The following is a 19,840-nucleotide window of genomic DNA, read 5'->3' as shown; positions in this document are numbered from 1 at the left end:
ACACCTTGAATACTGTGTACAATTCTGGGCACCGTACTACAAAAAGGATATCCTGGAGCTTGAAAAGGTACAGAGGAGGGCGACCAAACTAATTAAGGGCATGGAGACGATGGAATACAAGGAAAGGCTTGAAAGACTAGGCATGTTTACATTGGAAAAGCGGAGACTAAGAGGGGATATGATCAACATCTACAAATATATAAGGGGACAATACACAGAGCTTGCGCGGGACCTGTTTTTGGTTAGATCAACACAGAGGACTCGTGGACACTCGCTCAGGTTAGAGGAGAGGAGATTCCGCACAATACGGCGTAAAGGCTTTTTCACGGTAAGGACAATACGTGTTTGGAATTCCCTACCCGAGGGAGTTGTAATGGCGGAATCTGTCAACACCTTTAAGAATGGGTTAGATAAATTCCTAATGGATAAGGATATCCAGGGGTATGGTGCATAGTCATGTATTAGTTACTATAAATAGGGATAAAATGTAACGGCTGACAGCAGCATCAGTCAGAAATTTTAGTCAAATCATCATGCATAGGAGACCACAAATAGGTTGAACTCGATGGACAATTGTCTTTTTTCAACCTCACATACTATGTTACTATGTTACTATGTTACTATGTTACTTGTTGAAGAAAAGACACTGATATTTTGCAGGATTTGTTTGTGTATTGTGTTTTACAAGAGGTTCCATATACTGTAAGTGGCCATGAGAAACCTTATTTATAATGCATGTAGCTGCACTGCTCCTCTGACAAAAAGGTTACCACTGGTAGACTCCACATCCACACCTTTGCTCTAAGAAGCAAGGACATATCAGGGGGAATGTAATAGGGTATGAGAATCAGAAAGTGAGTGATTTTGGGAAAATGTTCCTGTTTTTTTTTTTTAAAGCGGCAATCATTTACATGGCAAAACCAGGTTGAGTTTCCTATGTAAATGATTGCCAATTTAAAAAAACAGGAAAACTCTCCCAAAATCTCTCACTTTCTGATTCTCACATCCTATTATATTCACCCCACTTAATGTTAAAACTCAACTGATTTCCTTAAAGTATCAAATAATCTAGTACAGAAAAAATGTACCCTTAAGGCCAGTGCACACTAGGAGAGATGTGCGCTGAGCAAGCTAGCACAGACCGCTCAGCACACATCTCTCCCCAAGCTCAGCACAGCGCAATGTGTGCTGAGCGAGGGAAGGGGGATGGGGGGACTGCTCATTTCACCCAGCGGGTGAAATGAGTGATGTGCTAGATTGTGCCTGCATGCAAGTAAATCTATCACCGGCGATAGCGTCGCACAGGGCTGCGCATCGCTATCGCTGGGGGGCATACAGATGAGAGATCCATGCTTAAAATCTAAGCAGTCTAGTAAGATTGCTTAGATTTTAAGCACGGATCTCTCCGTGTGTACCCTCTTTAAAAGTAGTTTAGCCTTAAGCAGACATTAATTATTTGGAAATAGTTGTTTATCCTATTAGGTACACAAGATTGCCCAGATTAACACAGGTTACTAACTGAATAATTGGTGGCTGTGACGGTCTCTACTGTATTTATTGTTCCACAGTGCTAGGCAAGTGTAGGGGAGTTGGCAGCCTGAAGCTTTGGTCTTGAAAAAGGTCCTGGTAGGGACCGAAACGTTGACCTTGACCCTGTTATGATGTGAGGTTGGATTAAATATCACTTTTGTCAGTATGGAGAAGTCTGGTGAGTGCATTCTTTAATAGAAACACACACACACACACACACACACACACACACACACACACACACACACACACACACACACACACACCACATATATATATATATATATATATATATATATATATATATATATGTGGTGTGTGTGTGTGTATTTCTATTAAAGAATATATCTTTAAAAAGGAGTGCAACGCCCGAAACTTGATATAAAGACCAGTTCCTTAATCTGTTTAAATTGCCTCCTGAGAGCCATCATTTGTTTGGTGGTGTATATATAAATACATATATATATATATATATATATACATATATACATACACATACATACAGGGCTTAAAGTGGTCCTGGAGAGGTGGTGGAACTCATTTATCCCGCCACCTAGTACCCCCCCCCCCTCACATTAAGTGGAGACAGGGCCAGTGCTAGTGTTTTCAGCACCCCCCTGCAAACTATAAATTAGTACCCTACTTCCCATACTTTATAAAGGGATACCTTATTCAGGTTATGTCACTCAGTAGTGCCCTTTATTCACGTTGCACTACACAATGGTACCCTTTGCACACGTCATGCCACACAGTAGTGCCCCTTATATACAATGCCCACAGTAGTGCCCCTTATACACAATTCCTACAGTAGTAGTGCCCCTTACATATTATGCCCAAAATTGTAGTGCCCCTTACATATAATGACCATAATAGTAGTGCCCCTTATACATAATTCCTACAGTAGTAGTGCCACGTTCATGTTATGCCCACAATTGTAGTGCCCCTTACATATAATGACCATAATAGTAGTGCCCCTTCCACATAATGACCACAGTAGTGCCACTTATGCACATAATGCCCACAGTAGTGCCCCTTATACACATCTCTGCCTGTCACTCCAGAAGCTCACCACCTGTGTCCCTCCAGCATCTCCATGCCCTGTATCCCTCCAGCAGCTTCCTCACCTCTCATGTCCTTCCAGCCCCCTCTCATCTTGCCTGCAAGATGCACAGAGCCTGCTCCTCTTCATGGCTTTTCTTCACTTCAGCAGCGGTGACAGCATGACTTCATACATGCCCTGCAGAAAAAGTAAGCCACTGGGACCTTAGGAGGGGATGAATGCTGTACAACAGAAAAAGCTTTTGTGAGTACCAGGAGGTGTGGGCTGTAGATGGAGAAGGACCATGGAGCCACCAGGACCTGAGGAAGGGGGAGGTGTTTGCAGCTCATCAGTAACACTAGCGCCGCCTGCATCATCCATCGACGTAGGTGATGGGGCAGGCTTTTCTGTTGAAGTTCCTGTGCAGGGCAATGGAGGAGGTGGAACTAGTTCCCCCTACCATTGCAGGTGGTGGAACTCAGTTCCACCTCGTCCCCCCCCCACTTGCCTTCAATCCCTTTAAGAACATATGGACTGATATAAAAATTGCTCTTCACAAGCGATCCCCATCCAACATGTTGGAACTCAAATAATATGCAAAGAATAATTGATTAAAATTGCACCATCCACGTGTGGAAAGAAGTTAAGATGTCAATGAATTACTCAGATAAATGTACAGCTGCGAGTAGACACCAAAATAAATGATTATGTCACAGTACGGAGTAGTTTTATCTGTGTTAAGAATTTCTAAAAGGAAGCAATCATAAACCCACGACAAAAAATATAATTTGAAAAATGTTCTCATTATTACCAGCGCACACATATTCTGCAGCGCTTTACAGAGAATATTTGGCCATTCACATCAGTCCCTGCCCCAGTGGATCTTACAATCTATATTCCCTATCACGTGTACACACATTCACGCTAGTGTTAATTTTGTTGGAAGCCAATTAACCTACCAGTATATTTTTGGATTGTGGGAGGAAACCCACACAACTATGGGGAGAATATTCAAACGCCGCACAGTTAGGGCCATGGTGGGAATCGAACCCATGACCTCAGTGCTGTGAGTCTGTAATGCTAACCATTACACCATCCGTACTGCCCAGCCATACTACTCATACATATATATATATGACACGGGAGATATCGGAGATATCTCCTATGTAAGGAAAACTAATGCATCCAACCGCAGTACTCATTATTCTCAATGGGACTGCGAATTTCCTGATACGTAGCTAACGCCACTATCGCCCAATGCGGAGAGCATCTCCAACTGAGGCATCTTCTGATCTCTTCCTGGTAGTCTCCATGCTTCTCCAATTCTTTGTATCACGATTGTATTCTGCACATCTGAGGCCTAACGCTAACACATGTGCATTGTCAGAAGTCAGAAAGAAAGTGATAGCAATCGCTACCACTTCACTGCAGATTCTTCATCAGGACAAGCTCTTATCAGTGGCAATAGCTTTTCATTCAATAGGCAATACAAATATTTTTTTATTGCTGTGATATGCTGCAATAAAAAAAAAATTATCGCTTAGAGCAGTGGTTCTCAAGCTTGGTCCTCAGGACCCCAAACAGTTAATGTTTTCCAAGACACACAGCAAGTGCACTTTGTATCACCAACTGTCACATTTAAAAAAAATCCACAGGTGATGTGGAAAACGTGAACTGTGTAGGCTCCTGAGGACCGAGTTTGAGAACCAGTGCTTTAGAGGGTCACACTGCCACCAATAGTAAATAGACAACTAATTCTAAGATAGACACATATTTTTTTGTATCAAGTTACCGGTAAGAGAAGAAATTCCAGAGTAGTTAAATATGGGACACATTTCTCCAAAAATATAAACTTAAAATCGTTTAATTTGCTTAGATAGCAAGCAAAAGTTACAATCCCTGAAAATAGGAGAATAATCAACAAAGGCTATAAAATGCGGCTGAGAAATACAGGATCAAGTCACATTATTATGTGCACCAGCTACTAGCTAGAGTAACTGCCGCTTGCAGTACGGACATCAGCTAGACAGACTGGGAGTGACTCAACAAGGTGCTGGTAGATTGGCACAGGTACATTTTGTTAGTGAGCTGCTCCACTGTAGCGTGTCGGTCGGCCCTTAAGCACCTTCATAGCCGACGTTCACCTCTCACATCAATTGCACATGGTGCTCCGCGGTTTCCACGTCGGTTATTCGCGATGGTGCCGATTGTCCAGTCACAATACACCTTCACCACAGCAGCACACAAACAGTTCACAAACTGCAATGTATCAGAAATACTGCCACCCTTGGCCCGAAAGCCAATAATCATCCCTTTTTGCAACTCTGATAAATTGCCCCTTTTAGCCATGACAGCAACAAGTGATATGTGTGCAGATGGCCTATCACACACCTTATATACCCACCAAACCAGCAGATGACACATAACGAACTTCATGGGCTACGCGCTGCAGATGTCAAATGTATGAGGTGGTCATAATAATGTGGCTCGAACGTAAGGTATGTTTATATTGCTTGATTACCGCAAGAAATATATACATTTTATTCTGATATACACTACCCTGAAAAGTGGGTTCCTATTAACCGTTTTGAAAAAGATTATACTGTACATTGTCGAATTTTTGTGTATCAAATGTGAATATGGAAGGTCCTATGTATTTGTATTACTTTTACTATGTCATATGCAAAATTCTACAGATGGGTTGAGATCGATATGCCGGCGTTTGGGATGCTAGTGGTCAGAATACCAACCGCGGTATCCAGATGCTGAAAATGCAACAGGGGAAGGTAGGTAAGTATACAGTACTTACTTTCCCCCAATGGCCCCCTAACCCTCCCTTCTAGAAGCCTAACCCTCCCAGTGGTGTCTAATCCTACCCCCCCCCCCCTTAATCTAGTGCCCCCCCTCCCCCCCTGCATCCTAACTCTAACTCTTGGAAAATGGCGCTGTGCCATTTTCCCAGTGATTTCTGCAGCGCTGTAGCTGCACAGCAGGACTCAGGAGGGTAAATATTAAAAATTATGGGTGCGGGGTATACGGTTTGGGCCCTTCTGAACCTCGCACACACAGCACCCATTATAAATACGCCACTACCCTCCTCTTCGCAGCCTAAACCTAACCCTTCCAGTCCACAGCCTAAACCTTAACCCTCCCCCACAGCCTAAATCTACCCCCCCTCCCCCATCACTTACCTCTCCTGTGGACCGGCTCACAATAGTTCAGAATTTCAGCAGTCAGGATTCTGGCACTGGTCTTATGACCCTATTCGGGTTGCTGGTGTTGGCTTTCTGAGTGGTGTCGTAACCCTGGCGTCTGTATTTCAAGTGCTGGGATCCCGACTGCCAGATGAGCCCCCTATAGATGAGTCCCTGCCCATCTTTACCGCAAACCATGGCAATTGCAACTCAACTGCTTTGACTAGCATGTCTGTGAATGTGCGCAGGCACTGTGTATGCAACAATGATCCACAGGATTGCATGCTCCCAAAGATGAGTCACACGCTGGCGCAATAATCGTACCCGTGATGGGTGAGCACACGATGAGGAGGGAACACATCTGTATGTCATTTCTCTCTCACTCCTAGCAGATATGTCCGGTCAAAAACTGTATTGGAGGACAATAACAATATAGAAAAATGTGGTCTTTTTGTAATCTTGCATGATGCACTATGTTCACAAACTTGAATGTGTATGCAACACACATATTTGTATGACATAGACATGCAAGCTATGAGGACAACTGCTGTCAAGATGGAGTGACAGAAAATCTGTTATCGTTGCAATTGACCATTACAATATACTGGCGCAAAGTGGTAAGGCATAGGAGCACTCAGAGGTGTTTCCAGATTTCTGGAACTCCCCCCTCCCATGGCTACCAGCCTGAAAGCACCTAAACAAAAAGAAAACTTCCATTGCATGAACACCTATGGACTCACTGAAGAGGGGTTTTCAGGGACTCAGATCCCAGACCCCACTCCCATGAAGCAGAACTACAGTATACTTTCATTTGCTCTATAGTAAAATGTAGGAATGAAAGTCTGGAGTTTCTGTGCAAGCTCAGCAACAGCAACTCCTTCCATGGGACATTGTGGAGTGTCCACTCTCCTCTTCTCCTGAGGCCCAGACAGGCTGAAAACCAGTTTTGTCTAGTACCATGTGAAGATTTAAGTTTTAGATGGGTATGGGTCATTAGGTCGACCACACTTAGGTCGACAGTCATTAGGTCGACCACTATTGGTCGACATGAACAGGGTCGACATGGGAAAAGGTCGACATTAGTTTTTTTAAAAAAAATTGGTGTTGTTTTCTTCATAAAGTGACGGGGAACCCCAATTAGTGCACTGTGTCCCCTCGAATGGCTCACTTCACTCTCCATGCTTCGAGCAAGATTACTATTCCCAGTTGTAGTCCACATGGATCTTAAAGTATGAAAAAGTTTAAAAAAAATAATAATTAAAAAACGCATGTCGATCTTTTTCCATGTCAACCTAGTACATGTCAACCTAGTGACTATGTCAACCTAGTGACCATGTCAACCTAATGCATGTCAACCAATAGTGGTCGACCTAATGACTGTTGACCTAATAACCGTATCCTGTTTTAGATCTATAACAGGGCAAAATGGGGATATCAAAATTATCATCACTGTATGATATTACTGGGCAACTACAGGCTGTGTAATATTACTACTGCTAGCATATATTCCTAGGTAGCTGCTGAAGTTATATTCTGATTATTACTGGCGTACTAACTGGGCATTACTGCGGACATATTTAATTTGTAGCTAGTGGCATATAATTACTGCTAGTATATTAATATTAGTATTCACATTTTTGCATATATCTATAAAACTCTTTACCCTAGAGGTGTCAAAAAGATTTCATGTGTTATGTATATAATATAACACACTAAGATACAAGTGGGCTAGCAGCCCAGGCACCTGGGTACCATTGTACAGTGTATGATGCCTTCCCAAATAGTCAGTGTGGCTGACAAGGTAACAGAAATCAAGAAGTAGGTAGCACTCAAATAAAGATACACTTGCTAACTTTCCAGCTGCGGCTTTCTGAGTCCTTATTTTAGTGACGTCCATTCACACACACACAAAAGCATCTTTATTTTTACATGTATTTTTTGTTAGTGAACTTATTTGTTGTTCAATTGTTTGCATTGTTGTTGGTGCCGCAAAAGCACATCATGATGAAAAGTGGGGACTGTGTTTGTAAATAAAGGGAGATGCCTAACATGTTACATTCTGATTGCACATTTCACATTGCTAAAAGACAGTTGAAAACATATATATATATATATATATATATATATATATATATATATTATTCCATTGTCTGGGCTCCTATGCAGTAAGTGATGGCTTACTATTATATGTATAATTGTCACCCATAGACGTATATTTATATAAACAGAGATCGCTACCAGGAACATTCCTAGGATTGGGATTTGTCATATCCAGAATGCAGTGTTTTTATCAATGCAAGAACTCGTTATATCAATCAAAATATGCCCATATATACAGCAGACGAAGTTAGCAGCCCATAGCCTACAGGATAACGGCGACTAGAGATTGGCATTCTGGAGCTTGGTAAACCTGACATCTTTGCAGCCTTGTAGAGACCTATGGGAGCCTCTGTCAGAAACGGAAGGCCCTCATCAGATACAATATCTCCCAATTCTGCTGTGGTCTCTCCATAGTACATTCTGGGTATACCTAATACTTGCAGGAATCCCGCCAAAATGGCTGTTTTCACAGAATATTCCTCAAATATTATTTGATAATTAGGCCCATAATGAGATATCTTGGGGATGGCGCCCAAGTCTACACACAGAATTAATTTACACCGTATACACAGAGCCTAAAGGTAATTTTATACATCATTATTAATAATTTTGTGCATGAAACAAAGTATGCGTACATGGAACGCAAATGTATCGCTATAACGGTCAGTGCTCAAAAAATTGCAGATTTTGGATGTATGGCTGGTCTAGCTGGCTCATGGATGTGCAATTGAACTGAAAGACACATGAAACATTGCTTTAATCAAATAATAAAGCATATTCTGGTCATCTTTTCCTGATATCACCATCCTGGGACAGGGATAACAGAACAGAACCTTGTTATATAAGCATCCCATTCCTTGGAGTTGACCTTACCTTGATAGATTGCGTCAATCCCTAAGTAAAAAATGCATATCTACTGTACTGTTTGAGATGGAATGTTTTGCATATTAATAAATAGACCCATTCATTTCTTGTGCAAACAATGATAAACAATGGATGTCTAGCTTTTAAATTCAATTTAAAAACATTCACACTCTATCTTGTCTATTTTATCTAAATGTGTATTCAAAAGACCACAGAGGTGTGCATTTGTAATAATTCAAGGAAAAGTGTATCTGTTAACATTCATCTGTAGATATCACCCCTGGCTATTTGAAATATTAGGAAGCATGATTATATTTGTACTTGCTCACTGCCTTGCCAAACACAGAGCTACTGTATTGTATGTTACTGCAACATAATAAAGACCATAGATTGTTGCTTGAGATGGAAGGAATCATATTTTATTTAGAGATGAGTGGGTTCGTATTTACTCGGTTCTTTACGCCAGAATTATCGCCATTTCTTATTTTCTGGATTTTTCTTATTGGCTAACCAAAACATGTGATGTCCGATAGCCAATAAGGAGATTCGGGTAAATCCGAGTAAATCCGAGTAAAACCGAACCCGCTCATCTCTAGTTTTATTCAATCCCTCTTAATTATTGCCCGTTAAAGTCTTTTTCTGTAAATGTAACCTTCTTTAGCTAATGAAACAGTATAGTTTGAAACTAGGATTTGCTTTATGAATATCAAGAGTCATATCAAATGTTATGTTGCTGGGATTTAAGGGGCATATTTATCAATGGTGGTAATGGGGCCTTGAAAAGTATCATTCCTTATTGTTGCTTATCACAACGATAACAAATTATTCTATTGGGGCTTTTTAACAAAACATCTGTGTTGTGACAGATCTCTGAAACTGTACATGCAGCCTAAAGGTCATGCATGGACAGAGTAAAAATGTGGTAACCAGCTGGGGAGAAGCATGCATGCTCTCTGGTGAAAATCCCTTTGTAGGGTTCCAGCAGCTGAAGATGGCATAAGCTGACAAGGCTAAGCTCCTTGGACCAGACTGCAGTCTCCATTGATAAAAATGAGACTGCAGTGAAGCCCTTAACTAAATAGTGTATCTGATGGTTTTACTTATGGAAAACAAATTCTCAACTGGACTTTGAAATCTGTAAGCACACCTTGTGTGTATACTGTATGTGGTAAAATACATCCATATGAGCACATGTACATAAACCTAACCTGGACTGTAAGAGATTCTCATAGCAAAGGATTTCTGTACTGTGCGTAGCAGCTTGTCAATGTAATCTACCTGGCATGTTATAAAAGCAGGAATTACACATTTTGCCCCATGCCTTTTACACAAAACATCTGCTTAATCCTAGCTGCTGTAAGGATCTCATGTTAGCATTAGGTGCCAGAAGTCAGGGACCTGAAATCTCCATCTAAACAATGAAACAATGCTGGTGCATTCTGTGTATTTCTACCTGTCCAGCTATTCTTAGATTTTTCACTTTGATTTTGTAGCTTTGTATTATTGCTCTCTGTCTGACACTGTTTCTCTCTCTCTCTTTTTTTATAAAAAAAAATCCTCTATTTAAAATATACTTACTGTACACATCTATTACATGCATCATTGTGAACACAAATAATCTGGTTACTACAGTATTTATTCTAATCAGTGTCTCATATATCTTTTTTCCTAGTCATTTGTGTATCTGTCGTTTCTGTCTCTCTTCTTATCTCCCTCCTCCCCCTCTCTTCTTCTTCTTCCCCTCTGGTACAAATAGCAGGCTCTCCTGATTGCAATGCAGGAGTTGCGTCTGCAATTTCTGGCAGGCGGTTTTAGTTGCCATGGTTTCTGTTGTAGTAGGCAGCGGCCTGGGTGGTCCATTACAGAAAGAGGCTGGTAAGAGGGGCTAGAGGTCAACCAATCTCAGCCATTTATCACATACCACGTCTGACTGGCACAAGCACCACAGATTGTGCAAATGTCAATTGGGGAAATTCTAGTTTTATTAGCTGAGTTGGGGGTAGAACAACTAATTAAAGAGTCATCGGGACTTGCCAGCACTTTCCACGCTCTGGCTGCACCCTGTTATCACACAAGATGCAGAATGAAAAATTTCTGGTCAAATCTACATTTTGTGATAGGTCATAGAAACCACATGAATAATCTGATTTACATCTTGTCTGTAGGAAGCTGTGTTTAGTTTATAAATTATGTTAATGTAATGGTCTGCAAGAAAGCCCAGAGTGCTACTGGGTACCCCATGTTCTATATGTCTGTCTACTGCAGCATCTGCACACAAGATTATGTTAACCAATGTACTACAGATTATATACTGTATATTACTATATTATAGTACTCCTTTTAAATGCTCCCACTTAATAAACCTGTCAAATGAGTATATGAATGCTCAGTAAGATTTTCTAACATTGAGATGAATAGTAAAAACAGTTTCCAACATGTTCTCAAAACTAAAATATGACTTTATGATATACAATCTACTGCAGTGTAATACTGTACTAGACCATGATACCTAATGCAATGTTCCTTAGTGCTGGAAATGTTTCTGGAGAAGGATATACGTAAAAGGCAGAAAACTACAAGCAGAAAATGTGTTGTTTCGGTTTGATGAAACGCTGCAGTGTAGCATGGGGGCAGGGTTTAGTTCAGGAGATGCAATGCAGTGTGCAAACTACAGTACAAAGAGTGTCTATGCCAAACTCTTTTACACCATCTAGCTACATAAGGTGCCCACGCATCCTGTGATATTACAGCCAATATCAGGTAACAGGTCCAATATTGAGGCATATGTTGGCTTAATACAAAGTTTAGATCATAATTATTGGGCATAGTGGAAAATACAGGTGACAGTTCACCACTGTCAGTCTGTATATGCTGTCATCTTCCAAACACACTAACAAACTGTAATACAGGAACAAGTGATCTGGGTGATCAGCTCAAGGGGCAGATCTCATACCTTTGGCCCCCAACCTGTGTGGCTAAACTAAATGATAATCCTGTCACGTATGCCTCTGCCAAATTTTACAGATTGACCAATCACCGAGCCAATGATGAACAGCAATACTTCCACCACAATCACATGGTCAGGGAGGTTATGTAAGGTCACACATACAATGTGCTTTTACCCTTGCTGTGCCAGGGTGCAGTATTCATATCTTAAAGGATTACTGAACCTGAAATATAAATAACGTTATAAAAGCGACCTTCTAATATAATACACAAACCTATATGCTAAGGTTTGGGACATTTTAGGATTTATTTAGGAAACAAATCTACTGTATTTATGGACGAAGCGTTATTTTCTGCATACTTTCCCTACAATAGTATAATAAAACTTACTGCTGTAATGCTTTCTAAGGCTGGGTACACATCTGGCTGACTTGTCTGCCGACTCACCATCATACCTACAGAGCAGCTGGTTAGGTAAGCTATGTACACTTACCAATATGTTGGGCCAGACATCAAAACTGGGCAGGCATTTTAAGTTGCCCGCTCAGCTGTGATGTTAGTTTTGGTGGTCTCTGCAGCCCCTGTACTAGCGACCGGCGGGTCGCCCATACACCCATGCAGGTGCTCAATATATCTTATAGAAATATTGGCATTGACTGTGCTGCAGGGCCAATCAAAAATGTCGTTCACAGGCATATCGGAAGTACACACCCGCCAACCTGGTCGCAATATACTGTATACCAATATATGACAAATGATTTATCGACCATTGTGTACCCAGCATAAAGCTTATTACTGATACATGCTGTAATTATAGTCATGCACACTGTAGGGGGTATTCAAATGTTATCGCACCCCCGATCTCCCATCTAAAGTGACGAGAGATCAATGGGCGATATTCAAATGCCCTCCGTTATTGTGCTGATTGCTCCCATTACACTCGGGTTTAGGCACGCAATGCACCTAACCTCGACTAAAGTAATTGGTGGGCGAGAGCATGAAAAGACCCAGTTGGGCCCCCCCGGGGGTAGCGAGCTAAATAAACTTGTTGCACCCGTCGGCATCAACATTAGAATAGCAGCCAGCGGGCATCATCGTGGCCGGGGGGGGACATTTGAATCCGGCCCTGTGTGTGCAGGGTGTGTGTCTGCACACCCCTTAATGCAGCCAACAATCCCAGCTGGCAGTCACAGTGTACCTGAGGGCAAAGCTGTGCAGCAAAGATGATGGCAGGTGCTCCGATCCAGCAAAGTCATGTCACCAGCCAGTCCCCAGGAAGTGCAGTTTCGGCAGTGATTGAGAAGCAGAGCAGTTGAGTCAGCACAGCTGGTCATCAAAGAGCACCAGAGTATGCTTCAAAAGTTATTGCACACCATTTACCTGAAGACTTCACACACCTATGGCTATAATCCCCACCTGACCCAATACCTAGAACACTGGGGCCTAAATCACTGTTGGACAGAGTCACAGACATCCTTGAATCTTTTGCCGCAGCCACATCTGCGACTTCAGGATATGTCACTCCAAAGTCTTTCCCTGGTGTATATCTGAATGTGAAAAGCTTGAGATGCCCACTAGCAGCATCTATAAATGCTGCATTACCATCTGGTGAATCTGGTGAATCTTTAGATGCTCCATCAAAACCTGCACCAGCCCTATTGCAGGTACAGTATAGCCTGCTATGTGAGCTGTTCAGCATCTTTGTACTTAGACATGCTTGCGACACTCCTGTAAGATGCAACATTTCTGCACATCTTTTTATCCCCCTCCCTTTACCTGCCAGTCACTGTCCAGGAAAGCCCCTCACATCTCTGCTACTTTGCATCTAAATTTTGTCTGAACTCTGTATGAAGAAAAGCAAGGTGCACATGCAGTGCGACTCAGACCCATACAGAGAAGAAAAAACATTGCCCAATTATGTGAATGTCGGCAAATCATGTGACTCTGACTCAGGTCCTGGATCTCTAAGCAATTTGGCCACAGATGTTGAAGGTCCCACAGGCCATTTCACATACTGTACCTTGGTCTACTAGATGAATGACGGGATCACATTAGTAAGGTGCACCCCTCCACTTCTAGGTCACCTGATGATTTCTGACTGTTTAAATCTAATTGGGTTTGATTTTGCTTATACAGAATGATTGTTTATGGGGCTGAACCAACTTCCTAACTACATCTGCCCATGTGTTATCAACATACAGCTGATGACTAAGAATAATCACTTACACTATACTACAGTACAAACCAGGTGTAAATAAAAGATATATCCTCATCATATGTCCCCTAAAAGTTTTTTTCAATTGTACAACTTACAAACTCTGTACATACTCAGTTGTTGGACAATCGTTAAAGGATAAAAGTTAATTGATACAGAACTCCTGCCTAACTATGATATATTATTGGCTTCTTCTGGAATGCTGCAATAGTGTATTAACTGTAAGTATTAGCAATGATGACCGGTTCATATGTGTGTCATGCTATAGCAAAGGTAAGTAACCAGAACTGATACAGAAACCAAGTATAATTAGTACTACTCATAGGTGTTTCTATAATGGGTCCAAGGTGTGTGGTGCACAACGGTCCCTGGGTCAGAGGGGGCCCACACCGCACACCCATATGTTATACTTAACCCTCCAGAGTCCCATAACGACGTCCCTACACTACATGCACAAACCACTTGGAAAATGGCCACTGCAGCCATTTCCGAGCGGACACTATGTTCATGAAGACCTGCGCATGCGCAGTACGTTCTAGCATAATGCCAGTGTCTACTCACTGCCAGAGAGTAGGGGGCCCGCAATGGAGGCTACACGCGGGACATTTCCTCTCTTAAAACCCCCTGGTACTCCTCCTCCTCCTCCTCCTCCTCCTCCTACTACTACTACAGGAATTTTACTGCACCAAAGGGAAAGTCATATGTCGTTCACTGATGTGAATGGTTAAATATTCTCTGTAAGGCACTGCAGTATATGTGTGCGCTTATATAAACAACTGGTAATAAATAATAAATATGTTGCTAATGATCATCCTCCTCAAATAATTATATTCCTGGAATAAAGTTCCAAAGTTCTTTAATTTAATGGTGCTACCTCAAACTTTGGAGTGATTGTAAGAGAAGAGAAAATAACAGTTTTGTCAGTATACAACAAAAACCTCTTATAGAGTAAAACTTAACTCTAATTTGAAAAGGTTAAGTATATAAGAGGTTTCTGTTGTATAGTGACCAAATTTGGAAGTACTATACAAATATATAGCACTATACAAATTTCGACATTTACCAAGAATACACTAAATGGTGTTAGCTGATGCAAAGTACCAGATAGGCAAACTGGTACACTTCAGATGCAGCATGCGACTTTAAAAAATGGCCATGCATTACTCTCAACCTCATTACTAAGTTAATCAATAAATGTAATCAAGAAAGAGAAACATATCTGTAATAACATATCAGCAATGTAAACAATTGTTAAAAACTAAAGGAAATATGACAACAAGGCAGGAAGGAGCTAGGGGCGATAAGTGAAGGATTGCATGGAAACATACGACCCTAAGGCCGCTTGTCTACCGTCACTGCCTTAATGTGTACATTTTAGCAAATTTTTCTTTAATAATAGTAAATATATAACAAGCCACAATTTGTGAATTACAATTTCTTAAAATCTGCCCTTTTTATTCTTTTTATAAATGTGTTATTCTTCATTAAATATAATATTAGTTTAAGCTATACTTAACAGACTAGAGAGCCCATTTAATCTATCTGAGGTATGCCTGGGGGTACTTGTACCAGTCGAAGAGCCTAAGATACAGATTACCAATTACTGAGGTGACCAAGCATCGGTTTCTTCACCAAAGTAACAAAAAAAAAAAAAAAAAAAAAAAATGCATACTGAAAATTATGTCATTTAACATTTTGGATAATAATAACATTTTTAAAAGTAGCTGCCTTCTCTCAGGATGATATGTGCAAAGAAATGCTGTTTGTTTCTCTACTGCAAAAATAAGTAACACTGTCCCTCCAGCTGATGCTAAGTGAAAACTCTATTAACCTCAGCCAACCATTGACAAAGTATCCATTGGCAGTAAAGTTGTCACTGAAATACAATCCTTACAATCAGGGCCACATAAGGGTCACATAATTCTGGGAGTGAAAATGTTCAAGGGCCTATACTGAGAAGGGGAAGAGCTGTGACCAGTGCTGTGTATGAGTGGCCAAGGCCCCATGGGTGTGTATACCCACCACACTACAAGCTTCACTGTTGCCCTAAATAGATAAAATTAGAAAATGTGCAGGTCATATCATACTGCTACGAGGAAGGGCCTAGTTTTAGGTTCTAGCCTGGAGCTGTATCTCCATCTGCCCCATTGTATATTATGCTGTAAGCAGTACCACCCTGGGACAGTCCTGATCACAAACAGCACAAACAGCTGTATTTACAGTAGATATATACATATATTTCAATATAAAATGCTTGCCAAGTCAGAATTTTAACAAAATAAGCATTATTTGTTCAGAATTACATTGACTGGTCAACAAATGATAATAGAAGTAAAAACAAAATGCAATGCAGCAGATCCAATGGGTTTAGAGAACCCATTCTGCTGCTAAAGGAAACATTGGCCTGTTATCTTCTCTCCTGTTATTGATACACACACACACACACACACACACACACACACACACACACACACACACTTATGAAAGATGTTACATTCATTGACTCTTTGATGCTACAGTATGTGCAAGATTTCACTTACCATTTGAAATTTAGCACGTTACAGTATGTCCATGTATGTATCTGCTCAATGCTGACCAAAAATCTGACTTCAACCTAATAATGACACCAAGGTTTTGCTGGACTTTACAATGTATTTGCCAGCGCTGAAGCAGGTCCACCTTACCTTGCAGTCTCCCACGCATGATCTCACAGAGTACTCCCCAGATTGAAGGTATTTCTCCAACACAAAGTCAAACTCCTCGTATTTTTCCTGAGCGTGTTGATCCAGTCTCTGGTAAGCTTGGATACAATTGCTGCACACTTCGTCGTCACTGAGGGCTGAGGAGGCTGCAGCTGTCCCCACCATGTCCTCCATCAGGTTCTCCAGGCTGCAGTTCAGGCTGTCGGGGTTAGACATGCCCAGCAGCAGGTCCAGTATGGAGTAAGTATCACAAAAAGACAAGGTGAAATTGTTAAAATAAGCCTTCAAAAAGTTCCTCTTTTGGTTGTAGGAAGTAGAGGAAGGGGCGTAGGATCTGGAGGAGGAGGGTTGGGGTGAGGAAGGGGGAAAAGGTCCCCGGTGTCTTTGCAGATGCAATTTGGTGCAGGCAGTATCCAGGTGAGAGGACCTGGCACCAGTGCAATGCGGAGGGTGAGCAGCAGATTTGGTCGAATTGCTTAGGAAGTTGTCCCAGCACCCCCTCCCCTCCCCAGGGAAGCTCTGGCGGGACAACAAGCTGGAGTTGGCCTGCTCCCCCCGGGCTGGCTGGTGGCTATAAGAGAAGTTGCCCCTCGCCTTGGCCCCAGCAGAGACCAGCCAGAGGTGATTAGACAGCAGGACGGTGAAGAATAAGAGAGAGGCTAGGGACATTCGCCATCTCTGAGCCCTCTCGGAGTCGGCGCACGGTTTGTCGCTGTGTCGGGGTTCCCAGCAGATCTTTAAGACGGCCTCATCTTCCCTTGGATACATCCAAGCCCCCCTGATCATATTTTAGGGGGTGGGAGAATGCAGGGAACGGCGGCCGGGTGCTTTAGTCTTTCCCCACCCCCTATGTTTTGTGGTGGGTTCCCTACCACCAGCACAATGTCACCTGCCTCTAGTGAGGGGGCCTGCGGAGAGGGGCATCATCACCAAGGTTGGGGAGGGGGATGGGTGGACAAGAAGATGGAGGGTCAGATAATGGAAGGCTAAATGGTGGTGGTGGTGGTGGTGGTAGGGTATGGATGGGGATGAATGAATGATATGATGGAGGGATGATAGGTGAATGGAGAGATGGAGGGATAAAGGATGGTGGATGGAGGGTTGGGAGCTCCCCTCCCCTACCCGCCCCTGCCCGGGTCACTCAGTAACCGGTCATTGAAGGGAATATTGGGAAAGTCAATCAAGAAAAAAACAGCCCCCCACCCGCTGTTAATATTCACCCCTAGGGCAAAGTACATCAAGAAGAAGTCCACAGGGGATGCAGGGGACAACCCATGCAGATCCCCCCCACCCTCCCCCCTATGAACCCAAAGCAGAGCCAGGTAAGAGCATCCCCCTGTGATTGCTGCTCCGGCTAGAGCACCCGCAGACTCAGAACCTGCTGCCCATCCTGTCTGCTGATCCTGGGCTTCTTAATGTACCCTGCTCCGCTCACTGGAAGGTGGCTGTGCCCTCCTTATTGTTTTCTCTTCCTCTTCTGATGGGCACTGTTCTTCTGCTCCCTGGACATCCTGCTGCTGCTAGGGCTGAATATTCCCATGCCTTCTCTTCCTCCCCGTGCTTCCAGGCCGAGCTCAGCCAGCTGGGCTTCCTCTTATTCCTATTTAATCTATCGCCATCTTCAGCCGTGTAGAGAACACCTTGAGAAATTGATCAGAGTGGTTGCGCGGGCACACGCAGGCGCGCTCCCGTGTATACATGAGCGCGCACAGCCTCCCCAGCCTTATGCAACTGGGTTTTTTTTTTATTATAAAAGCCGTCCCCCCACCCACCACCTTATCAGCAATTCTCCACCCCTTCCCTTTCCCTCCTCTCATTCCATTCACTATATGCAGCTTTTCATTCATCTCCTGTTCCATTCAGCTTCTTGTGTTCTAGCAGCCGTATCCCCTAACTCCTTATTTCATAATAGATGATGAGTCAGCTTTAAAACAGACCTGACGTCTAACCTTTAGTCGGACCTTTAGTCCGTAGTGCTTGAAATCGATCATTTGTATGACATTTTAACTGTATTCTCAGAACTGTGACTTATCATGGACGATAATATGATTCATTAGCGGAACCAAAATAATATTTACCTTTATAGCGAATCGTATGTGCATGAACAGTGTCAGTAGCAGTGATTCATTTGGGAAATACAATAGAAAAAACCTGAACAATAATGTGAATAGAAAGATTTTACTATAATTATTTTCTATAGAAATTCTCGTTGTTTTTTTTTTTTAAATCTAATTAAGTATGAATTATTGTGCTACCCCAGCAAAAGGACACGAGATCACAATATCCTGTATTTTAACGATGTCTTGTAGGTTTGATTGGTGTTTATGATAGTACTTTTTGTTTCACTGGCATCTTACTCCCAACATTTTTTTTTAATATTGATTCCTGCCTCTGTTACCCATCCAATAGCCCATCCTAAAATAGGGTGTATGGATTGGTGAAGTGGTGACATGTCGCATGGTTAAGAATTTTGATCATCAGCATTATCTGCCCTACAGGGAATTGGCTGATGTCTGGCTGTGTCAGCTGCATTTGCTGACACTTCATACGTCAATCAATTTGACTGTTATAACTGGTTTATGAAAATACTTTTTGAAAGCAGATATGTCTCCTAAACAATTTTTTTTTACACTATTCGATGATAAATGAGCCTAACATCCGTTATCTTAGTGTTCATTAACTCTTGCTGTCATTTATGGACCACATATTACACTGTTAATATATAAACTGTGTTTTCTCTTTCTGTGTTTGCATTATTAGACAAACCATACAGTATACTAATAAAACTTGGAGAAACTGGTATAACACCTTTTACAACAACATAGTAAACATTGCACTTGTAATATGCAACCACAAATGTTTATTTAAGCAACCCACATTACATTTTAACATGGTGGAAGCAAGATATGGCAAAATATGTTCAAACATATTATACTGTAATAGACAATCTAAACAGAATTTCTATTCGTAATCCAAAATGTTTATTTCCTCGCCACTGCGATTCACCCAAACAATATGATGGGCGAGACCTGGGCTCCTGGGTAAAGCTTACACACAGCAGTATTGTGTATGTATAGCTGTAGTATCAACTTTTACTCAAACGTTGCGCCTGTCCCCTCTCCCAGCAGCAAAGTCGCAGTGGCAGGATCTGTCCTGGTCCACAGGTGCTGAAGCCCTCTCCTCACAGCCTCACTCAGAGTAGTAGAAAAGGAGCTGTCCAGGAGCAGAGGTGCTGAAGCCCCCTCCTCAC

The 19,840-nt window shown here is 42.1% G+C and overlaps 1 protein-coding gene across 2 annotated transcripts in view; it reads right to left on the bottom strand.

Annotated features, from left to right (window-relative positions):
- Positions 1 to 17,846, bottom strand: part of NALF2 (NALCN channel auxiliary factor 2) — a 519,176-nt gene extending 501,330 nt beyond the window's left edge. Inside the window, exon 1 of one of the 2 annotated variants that reach the window (XR_010183045.1) lies at positions 16,573 to 16,650. Coding sequence is in view for 1 of the 2 variants with exons in the window: in XM_063937089.1 (XP_063793159.1) it covers positions 16,573 to 17,376 (804 nt within the window). In the remaining variant the exon portion in view is untranslated. Of the gene's footprint in view, positions 1 to 16,572 lie in introns of both variants that reach the window. The other variant, XM_063937089.1, reaches the window with a different exon arrangement.
- Between the last annotated feature and the right edge of the window lie 1,994 nt (positions 17,847 to 19,840).

Source organism: Pseudophryne corroboree, chromosome 8 (assembly GCF_028390025.1).
Source record: "Pseudophryne corroboree isolate aPseCor3 chromosome 8, aPseCor3.hap2, whole genome shotgun sequence".
Taxonomy (NCBI): domain Eukaryota; kingdom Metazoa; phylum Chordata; class Amphibia; order Anura; family Myobatrachidae; genus Pseudophryne; species Pseudophryne corroboree.
The sequence above is the reverse complement of the archived record's forward strand: the minus strand, read 5'-3'. Positions and strand labels throughout refer to the sequence as shown.